The following is a 10,679-nucleotide window of genomic DNA, read 5'->3' on the forward strand; positions in this document are numbered from 1 at the left end:
TTTGCCTCTTGTGTGTTGATGTCTGTGTGGATCAAGTCTTATTGGCTTGCAACACCTGAAGTCTCTTGACAGCCTCCTGGATTAATTTTCTTAATTTATTTTTTTTTTTTACAATCTATCGATAATTTGATTAATTCTGTACACACAACATCTATTAAATGTTATTCAAATAAAACCATTTTTTTCTTTTTTTCTTTTTCCAAAGCGAGAGTCTCAGGGCAGAGTGTGTCCTACCTATGCTGTACAGATTTTCAACTCAAAACAGGAATTTTTACATTATAATTACTAGCAAAGTGTTTCTGATTTTACAGATGTGTGCAGTGACTTAATGTCTCAGAGACTTAAGTTATCCACAGAAGGTATGTACATTGTTTTTATTTCTCGTAATGCAAAAATAACCAGTCGTATGAACTTCTTTTTCATTTTTTTTTAGTTTGGCATGGTCAAAGAAACATGCTTCTTTTAAAAAATATAGCTAAACAGTCAAATCACTATCACTAATATTCCAACCAATAACACAAAGTGATTTAAGAACAGCTTGAAGAGCCGTTGACGAAGTTGACTGAAATATCAGGGATTACTGTTGTCTCTTTTATGGGGAATACAAAAAGTTTGACCAAAAACACGTTTCCCCCCCACATTGTCTTTTCTTTCAGTCAGTTAATTTGGCAAGAACAACATGTTTCACATTGAGCTCCACTTCATGGCAACAACACTCATGGATGTGACTGCATAGTACCCTTTTATCTCAGTACCAACACACATTGTACACTTTACAACACTTGAAACACTTGGAGTACCTTGCACAAGCACAATAAGAATCTGCACATGAGCTCTGTCCACTTCAGCAACACACTGTTTTAAAAGGGGACCATGAATGTGAAAGAAAATGGAAATGAACAACCTCTACTTTCATAAAAGTAAAGGAAACAAGTCTCCAGTTTGGAGAGAATAACCAGAAAAACAAGGGTCACTCAACTAAGTGTAGCTTTCTAGATATGTCAAAACTTTGGGTGTCCTCTTACATTTCTAAATATATTTAAATCTATTGGACAGACAGGTCTAAGGGGAATATTAGTGTTTAAGGTTTCTGTGATAATGACACCTTGATCCCTTTATATTTATCTTTAGCACATCAATATACAATATTTGTCTTTGATGTATAAAACATGAGGTAATAATGTTTGCGAGGGATGCGACTGTCTGAGGAGCCAGGTTTGTTTGAGTACATTCACCACTTTATGTTGCAAGAACATTATTGTATAATATACTACATTGAAGCAATAGCTCTTTCATTCTTACATTTTGAGAAGTACGGTTATTTAATATGAAGCTAGACTGGTAGCTGGCTAGTTTAGCTTAGCATAAAGACTGGAAACAGCGAACTGTATTTAATTAGTTGAATCCGATCAAAACACTGCGTAAAGGGTTAACTAGCTGTTTTACGGGGGATATTTGCGAAGCTGATGCAACCAGTGGAGACTCCAGAAAGTTACAAGTGCCGGACCAAGCAAAAGTCCAGCACATGACCCCGTTACACATGTTGCTTTTCCACCTCAGGTTTTGTACAGATTAAATAGAATACAGTGCGTTAATTAGAGAGCATTGGAGGTCTGCGGATTGATGTTGTTCCCTATGAACAAAGCCAGGCTAGCTGTTTCCACCTGTTCCCAGTCTTTATGTTAAGCTAAGCTAACCGGCCGCTAGCTCTTGCCTCATATTTACTGTACAGATGAGTAAGTGCAATTAATCTCATCATCTAACTTTGCAAGAAAGTAAATAGCCGTAGTTCCCAAAATGTTGAACTTTTCCATAGAAATGTCTTGTCTATAAAGTACGTAATATAGTATAATATGCAATACAATGCCAATGCGTCTTCTTTGTTTAAATGCTGTACAAGGTGATACTTCTCAGTTTTCACACAAATTAATTTGGTAACAAAGTCTGAGAATTCATTCCACAAAAAGACATCACACAACTCAGGTTTGATCTGAACAACTTCTTCCAGATATAAAGCTCTGCCTGGTAAAGTTCCACTGCTATGGCGTCATTTTAAACAAAGCAGAGGGAAACACATAGAGCCTGGGTTCAAACTTAGTCACATTAGGGATGATATGGGAGGAGGTAGTACAGGCACATGGCCTCATATTAGAGTCTGATGTTTAATTAAAGCCCTATGTTTTTCTCCAGTATTAGACAGAGAGAGATCAGATGGGGGTCAGAGCAAAACTGACAAGTGCTGCAAACATATATATATATATATTATATATCAGTTTGTATTCACGACATCCAGTTTGTACCTGCTATATAATCTGTGTGAGCTCTGATTCAATCCAGTCTAATCTCAGTCTGCCTCCCTCTGGAGTCAGCTGGGTTCACTGTCCTGGTACGTAGGGCCAGCTGATGGAGCTCCCCGATAGCTGCATGTCTCGGATCAGCGTCTCGATGGGTGTCTTGCCCACGAGCCGCATGAAGAAGAGTTGGGAGATGAGGTTGGCTGGCACAGCGCGCAGAGCCGGCAGGCGCAGCAGTAAGCGACCAAAGCGCTGAGGCTGGTTGGGGTACTGCAACCTCTCGTACTCGGTTAGGGCCACCTGGGCCTTCTCCTGTAGGGAGTCCACGTGGGCTGGGTCTGTCAGACCACATGCATCTGTTAAGCAAGGAAAAATAAGATTATCACAATTATGTTTTTCTGTTTTATGTATATTTGCTCTTTTATTCTTATTTAATTTGAAATTCTAAATTCCTCAAATGTTGGTCCCTTTAAGGAATAGTTTGTGGAAAATATGCTGAATTGTTTTCTTGCCGAAAGTTTGAGAAGATTGCTCCTTTTATAAATATAAAGCTACAGCTACTTAGCTTAGCACAAAGAGTGGAAATGGGGGGGAAACAGCATGCCTGGCCTTGTCTGTCCAAAAGTAGCAAAATCCGCCTTCCTAAAGAAGTCTAGAGATGTCTCTAAAGAAGTAATAGCGCTTAGCCAGAATAGTCTCATAACCCTCTGATGTTTTGTTATACTTAATTTTTGTCAAGATTAGACAAAGAAGATATAACGTGTTCCCAGTTTCTATGCTAAGCTAACTGGCTCCTGGCTGTAGCTTCATATTCAGTGGACAGTGAAGTGGGACCAACCTTTGCAAGAAAGTGAATAAGTGTGTGTCAAACTATTCCTTTAATGGAAATTCTCTCTTTTTGTCCCCATTCAGTGAGGTCAGAGGTCACATTCAGTCAAGTCAAAGGTGCCCCTGAGCTACTGGGGATTTAATATCTTGCTGGCCCAGAAAACTGGACTCTGCCTAATACATCATACAGATAGTTTTGTTTTGGTCTTCTCTAAAGACTCATGAGATCAGTTTACAGCAAAGACATCCAGTTACACACGCTTCAATCGCTCAGATAGCGTTGCTACAAAACCAGACTCACCTGGTGAAAATAGTGCAATGGCTTTGAGGCAGCTGTACTCGGCTGAGTCCACCTGCAGCCTGTTCAGCTTGTCCACCTGGTCCTGGAAAACCCTGACCTGGTCCATGAAGGACACCACACGCTCAGCAGACATGGGAGATGAGTGGAACCCGGCAGCTGCCAGCAGAGGAGCCATGTGTAGAGGCAGAGCAGACTGAGCTGCGTTCAGGATGAAGAGCTCGCTCCAGCTCAGCCTCAGCAGCGCCACCTGTAGAGTTGATTGATAAAGGGTGAGTACCAATAGCAGGCATTTTCACAGCAGTCATTTGGACGTTGTCATCGTAGGAAAAGCACAATAGTGTTACTATTAACATGTACAATGGCTCGCTTGTATTCAAGTATCTCAGTGAGTCCTGACTGTAAAAGTGACCCAGTATGCCAATGAACCTGAATCTACTAAATGGAATTCAATCATGAATAATTTTAATATTATATAAATCAGAAAAAAGATAAATCTGAGGGGCCAGATGTTGAGTAAAGGGATTAGAAATAATAAAATCAATGTTGAGATCAGTGTCTCGCAGACCGGATGTTTTACAATTTGCACCTGAATTTTAAAATGTACTCTGCACTGAAACCGTAATGTGGTTAAAATAATGTTAATATACATTTTTTAAAAACAGGAAAAGAAAAGAAGTCACAGGGTACTGTATGTCTTGACTCACCTGCTCTGAGACTGGAAGTTCTGGGAAGTATGGGATGTTTCTGGCCCACTCGATAGTGCTAAAGAGGAGCCGGGCAGCCAGCTCACAGATGCTGTCGATGCCCATGACGGAGGCTCCGCTGGCAGATGCCTGCATCTGGGCTTGACTGTACGGGGTCACGTAGCGGCTGCTGGGGTACGGCTCAGCTCGGAGGAGCTGGGAGATGAGCTCTGAAACCGGCTGCCCGTTGAAGAAGTCCGCCCCAATGTGACCCGGCCCTGCACCTCCAACACCACCAGCCAGGGAGTTGGGACTGATACCTGAGTGAGATGGAGGGATTCGGCCCCTCTGGACTGCTGCAAAAAGAAAGACAACAGAATAAGGATTTGAACGTGGAGGTGTGTGCTCTCTAAGAAACAGGTCCTTGCCTCTTTTGATTAAATCACTTGGAAGATGACAGTTTTTAGTTTGAATTGTGATTTGATGGTTCTAGAAAATGGATTTACATTTCTAAAATAACATATCTGTTTTTTTTTCATCATCATTCAAACTCTTTTCTGTGAAAAACATTAATAAAAAACTTTTACAGCTGTCCGACAAGGTTTTGAATGGTATATTAAGCTTAAGAGGTAGCTAAATATTCCAATAAAAACCTTTTCCTTCAATCATTCTGAAAAAATAATATTATTTGGCTTTCTTCCGACAGCAACAATATGTCCAAAATCCAGATGTTTGAATCCCTGAGTGAACTTTAAACAGCATCAAGCTAATATATTGTAATAAAGGGAAATACATTCAATAGACATGGAGTGCAGTATAACACTGAGAGTGCTGCTCTTATTTGTAGTCCTTCGTGATTATAATAGAAGTCCTATATCTTAATGTGAGTGCTCAGTCTGGGATTAAAGGACATCCTCTCTGCACCAAACTTTAATGAACATCAAGGCTGTTTTGAATATTAGTTTAGTTTCAAATGCAAAAATCTCACTCAAAGCAGCGATCGCGTGCTTCCCTGTCTGGGTTAAAGGTGAAACAGACGTCCCCATCTCATGTGGAAACAGTGCAGCCTGCGTCATGGGCTGAGGTCAGCGTGGTTCATTAATAACCAGGCTCAATATAACCACTGGCCGACTGTCACCTCACGGCACATTATGTATGGCACAGCGGCTTGTGGTGTCCACTGACACAGACTGAAATACAAGTACAGTTAAAGGGAACTGGAATACAATTACAAATGCTTTTGAAATAGTTTGTGATGTGATAATGAGGGTAGGATTGCTGGAATGAAAATAATTACACCAGGGGAAATGGGAATCATCTCTTCTTACTACTAATCAGCCATGCAAAAAAATAAGCAAATTATAACTGTCATTAAATGTATATCTTTAGACTCAGACGCCTCAGTGTTTCTTTCTTTTTTCACAGAGTGAACTTGTCAACTTCGAGCTCCGGGTTGACAACATGCTGGGGTTGACAGTATAAACATTGTGCTTGGATCACTGGTACATGTCAGTTGCTTTTTTTCGTTGAAATATGCATTTTCTCTGCGGATTACCCATTTCTTATATATCTGTATTTTAATATATGTTTCTGTGTGTTTGTGCTTTGCTGAAGGGTGTTTGTACATGAGGCTATTTGTTGGTATGTAAAGGTGAAGATATGATTGGTTGAAACCTCAGTGCTGGAAAGTGGCTTTGTACATATATTTAAGTACTGTATTTAAATACAATTTTAAAGTATTTATACTTTGCTTGACTTTGAGTGCAATTTTCTGATCAGTAAACCTTTAAAAGCAGAACTTTAACTTTTAAAAATTTAATTCACCGATTTGTTTGGCTACAAGCTGAAATCTGTCTCTTTAGCTGGTTCACCAGTCAGTCACTAACTGTGTCCGTCTGCTGTCTGCTGTTTGCCAGGCAGTGCACAGTGTGTTTATCAGGGCTTTCTGTTGCTTCTGGAAACACTGCTAATGAGAGCAAACCAAAACATTAACGTTGTGGGCTGTAAAAGCCAAAACAATGAGCTGAATAATGCTAAAATGGTCCATAGAGCTGATGGGAGGGGAACCAGGTGATAATTCCCAATAGGTTTTCACCACGTTCCACATAGTCCACATAGTTAATACAAAAATAACAATTAGTGCAGCTTAGATGACAGAGCTTTCATACCTTCTTTGCGCATTCCTACACGGAAACATTTCTTCAGACGACAATATTGGCACTGGTTGCGGTGATGCTGGTCGATTTGGCATTCTCGATTAGATCTGAACAAAGGAAACAAATGAAGAGCAAAAAAACGATATTCATGGTTAATACCATGATATTAAGAGAAATTTAAATAAAAGGTGCTTTAAGTGAGTTAATAAGGAAGAGAAGTTTACATTTACATTGTCTTCCCCCTTTCTCTCCCTCCATCCCCCTCTTTGACCCCCATGGTGAGTGAACTATGTGAGCTGGCGTGGCTGAAAAGCTATCAAGGCTGTGACCTTTGTAAATCATCGGCTTCACACGCCCTTGTTTTGCCTTTTACAGCAGAACGAAGTCTGCCAACATTTCACGTGAGCTTTTTTCAGACGTGACAACTGGAGAGACACCTTCCATTCAGCGTTAGTGCATTAAGATGTGGAGGAAATAACTACATTTAGAGGCTGAGAGTCGTCTTAGAGCAGAGAATTAAGTTGCAACATTGGGTTCCTGTGGTGAAGAATAATGGGAATGTTGACCTTCTGAGGCAATCCATCCTCACATGACTGACCTTCAGGGTTTTCATTTATTTTCTTTTTTCCCCCATAAGCCTGCTTGTGAGACATACCCAAGGCTGGAGCATATCACGCTGAGTGAGAAACGAACTAATCTGCTGTGTCTTTTCATAAATGTGAATGTCAACCCCCCCCCGGTTACATTTACCTCCCACCCTACATTTAGCATTTAAAAGCACGTTATAAATATTTAATAAATGGTTTATAAAGCAGTGTAATTTAGTTGTACTCAAATATAAGGACATTTTAATTTACTAATATACATCGTCATCAATTATATATTCTCCCAGGAAGACATGTTATATTGTCACAGCTCCTTATCTGTCAATACCCTAACCGAAGGAGCTATAGTAACAACATTAATATTACTAACATGAATATCTGCTGACAACTAGCTTTAAGGTGTTATTAACCATTTGTGTTACCAAAAGAACAATTTTAGAAGAGCAAGAAAATTTAATTAAATGTGTGTCCTTTAACTCTATGCTGTTCAATCTGAGACCTCACTTTGAATCTCCCAGCTGCCCTCACCTGCAGGAATAATTGAGGTTTCTTCTGATGCTCCTCTTAAAGAAGCTCTTGCAGCCCTCGCAGGTGAACACGCCGTAGTGCTTTCCGCTGGACTTGTCCCCGCACACCACACAGTCCACCACGCAGGTCTTGTCCTCGTCCCCGACTTCTACATCGCTGCTCCCGGCCTGAGGCGAGCCCTCCTCTTCCTCCCTCCTCAGGTAAGCCTTCTCCCCCAGTCCATTAGTGTCCCCGTTGGGGTTGCCCCATCCCCCGCTCACCATGGCCATATTCTTTGAGACACGAAGCCCTGTGAGTGGATCATACACAAACCCTCCCCGTCCCCCAGCCTCCGACTACCCCTTAAGTCTAAAAAACGATCCCGACTTGTATTAAAGGCCGGTTTTGTCCAAGAAGAACTAGAAGTGGGAAAAAAAGTTGTCCCGGACTCTTCCGTGTTGACCTTTCTCCCCTTTGCCGTCTGGTTGGAATGACCTGGAGGTCCTCCCCAGTGCTGTTTTTTTCTCTTGCTCTTCTTTAATCCCTCGGCTTCCTCTGTTCTTGTCTTTCACTCTTGTGTTCTCTGCCCTGACCTTCGATCAATGGCTCCCGAGGTCTGAGAAAACTTCAGACACATTGAGTGGTTCAGAGTTCAGGCAGGAGAAAAGGGTGCAGCCTTGCTCTTTTGACTGGAAACAATAAATTACACTTTGACTCCTCTCTCTTTCTCCCTCCCACTTTCCCTCTACCTCTCCCCCACTGGAAGAAGTTTAAAAAGACACCTTACCTATCCCTGAGCATAGTAATATGGAACAAAACGCTCTCCAAAGGAATAAGTGGCTCTGTCCCTCTTTCACTGCTCGACTTTCTCCCAAAGCAAGCAAGTGAGAGGAAAATAAAACGCGGCTCTCATTCAGGCAGGGTTCAACTGCCCTGCCCTCTCCTCCAACTTATAAACTAGTCCAACCAGTTCCTGCCGTGCAGAGGTGTTATCTGCTGATCTGAGGCAGTTCTAGTCCAGACGCACTCTTGACTTGTCGGGGCTGTTATAGATGCAGAGGTGTTCGCGATGAAGAGGAAAAATAATATGTTGCTCCGGAAATGCTCGCATGAGTGCCAAAAGAGAAAAAAAAAAGACTTTTGGAAATTGGATTTAGTTTTTTTCCTTTATGATTTGGAGAGGACCCGACCACAAAGCCTCCACACTTGATATTAGAGTAATAAGTGGTAAGATAGACAATCCACTCCTTTCACTCGGGGAATGATGTCTTTGTTGTCTCTGCAGCTACAAAGTATGTCCTCCTCTTCTGTGTCTGGTGAAATTATGTTTTCTTGTGGCTCCCCCAACTCTTCAGAGTATGCGGTGTCAGAGGCTCAAATGTCACAGAAGAAAAACAACAAAAAGCCCCAACAAAAAGCAGAGTTGAGAAATCTCCTCCTCTCTCAAAGCTCCACAAAGTGTTGTCTCCTGTTTTGTCAGTGCTTGTCCATCCAGCAGTAACAACCAGAGGCCAGAACCTCTCCACATTCCCTGTCAGCAAGTCAGGGTGTACTGTTGCACTATTTGCTATTCTACTCGTCCTTTTTTCTTTTCCACCCGTTTTTCAGCTGGCCCCGGCAGGAATAAATTAGGAAAACAAGCGCAGGAAAAGCACGGTCACAGACCTTTTAGTGAAAGCCAGACGCTGCAGTGGAGAGCAGCCCTGAGATAGCCTCCTCTCCTGCTCCTCTCAATCCCCTCTCTGTGTCTCTGCCTCGCTCCCTCCTTTAGGGAGGGTGAGCGTGTGTCTGTGTGCTGAGGGATTTGACACTGCTATTCAAGCCCTGCCGTTGCCATGGCACTGGATGCCTTATAAGGCCAGCAGAGTCAAAGAGCACAGAGTGGGCTGCAGCCACACACACACACACACACACACACACACACACACACACACACACACACACACACACACACACACACTGAAAGAATGCTTGGCTGCCTGACTGGCTGCCTGTTTCCCCCCTGACCCCAGGCCAGCCTGGAAGCAAAGGGAGAGTTAACCCCAACACTGCCGTAAGACAAAGAGGGGGGCCTCGGGTCGACACACAGCGAGCGCATGGCACTCACACTCATGCTCTCCACTTTACTCTAATCCCAAAGAATTTCTCAGACTTTGCTGACCCAATAATAACAGGGAGGGCCTGTTGTTGTTGAGCAACTTGTCAAAAGGTTATATGATACACCACAGGCTCCTTTTCACACCTGCTGCTCACACTCACTGGTCCTTGTGAAGGATGCCAGAAGTCCTGGTTAACTGCTGCATCCTGGATGATTATAATTGAGTTCTTGCATGCACATATTAATGGGGGGGATTAGAAGTTGTTGGCAGCGACCATATCTTACAAGCTGACCATTGTCCACATAGGAACTACATCCATACTGGACAATTCTGCGGATCACGGTTTACATCTTATGGCAACGAGAGCCAACTCAGGAGGTATAGTAGTGTGCCCTATGCTGTATATAGTGAGGTAGAAAGCAAGGCTGTGGAGGTCAGGGTGGTAGGGGGTTGTAGCACGCTTAACCTTCATAAACACACCAGAGTTCACAGACCTGCAATTAAAAATGGTGTCTTTATTAACTGTAGTCACAATCTTTCCCAAACATTAACCGAGTGTTTTAGTTTGCCATAAACAAGATATTTCTCTAACTTAACCTTGCCATAGTTGCCTTTCAGTGTAATTCAAACTGGCGCTTACAGTTATACACCGCTTATTGATTTTACCATTCACTTTATAATGGTCGTTGTTAGGATTTTCCCTGTGAAGGAGGTGCTACCTTTCTGGGGGCACACAAGTTGTCGGGAGGTGTTCTTGCTGGATGATGAACGTACAGAGCGCTGGACTTTGACAGTAGAAACCGAGGTTCACGTCCTGGTTCCTGCAACCACAAAAATGTTTCATCATGCTTTAGTCGCAATGGGTGATACCGTAGGAGAACCAATCTATACAACTGATCATTTGCTGTTACAGATGATCAGTTGTAAGTCATCTATCGTCTTGGCAGTCGGCAGTGCTCCTGTGGAATTTCTTGCTTTCTTTGTCTGTCATACAAACAGCATTGTCATGTGAAGGGAGGACAAAATAAACAATCATGGCCTGCAAGGTTTCAAATAACAGCCTTCACATTTAAGAGAAAGAAAATACCTAGGAGGTATTTACTTCCAAGCATGCCAGGTTAAAAAAACTCTATGTACCAAAAGGTGTTTGCTCATCTTTATAGGAATTTTCCCAGAATGACAAAACATTTTGACCTTGTGTTGTTC

General features: G+C 42.2%; 1 protein-coding gene across 2 annotated transcripts; it reads right to left on the reverse strand.

Moving 5' to 3' along the window:
- Positions 1 to 376: 376 nt before the first annotated feature.
- nr2f6b (nuclear receptor subfamily 2, group F, member 6b) lies at positions 377 to 9,118 on the reverse strand. 2 transcript variants are annotated; one of them, XM_034531665.1, is made up of 5 exons: positions 7,396 to 9,118; positions 6,275 to 6,369; positions 4,128 to 4,462; positions 3,424 to 3,670; positions 377 to 2,650 (listed from the first exon to the last, which is right to left on the reverse strand). In XM_034531665.1, exons 1-5 carry the CDS (start codon positions 7,662 to 7,664, stop codon positions 2,376 to 2,378), a joined length of 1,221 nt encoding a protein of 406 aa, XP_034387556.1. In that variant the 5' UTR covers positions 7,665 to 9,118; the 3' UTR covers positions 377 to 2,375. The 2 variants fall into 2 exon arrangements, with proteins under 2 accessions (XP_034387556.1, XP_034387557.1); XM_034531666.1 differs by having other exon boundaries at positions 2,280 to 2,650; positions 4,128 to 4,459; positions 7,396 to 7,697.
- Between the last annotated feature and the right edge of the window lie 1,561 nt (positions 9,119 to 10,679).

This window comes from Cyclopterus lumpus, chromosome 4, assembly GCF_009769545.1.
Source record: "Cyclopterus lumpus isolate fCycLum1 chromosome 4, fCycLum1.pri, whole genome shotgun sequence".
NCBI lineage: Eukaryota > Metazoa > Chordata > Actinopteri > Perciformes > Cyclopteridae > Cyclopterus > Cyclopterus lumpus.

What these genes read in the sequence shown, in the direction of transcription:
- nr2f6b (XM_034531665.1), bottom strand. Translation starts at nt 7,664, where the DNA reads ATGGCCATGGTGAGCGGGGGATGGGGCAACCCCAACGGGGACACTAAT. An exon ending in AACCTCAATTATTCCTGCAG is followed by an intron (nt 6,370 to 7,395) that starts GTGAGGGCAGCT and finishes TCCTTTGTTCAG; the next exon opens with ATCTAATCGAGAATGCCAAA. An exon ending in TGTAGGAATGCGCAAAGAAG is followed by an intron (nt 4,463 to 6,274) that starts GTATGAAAGCTC and finishes TTCTTTTTGCAG; the next exon opens with CAGTCCAGAGGGGCCGAATC.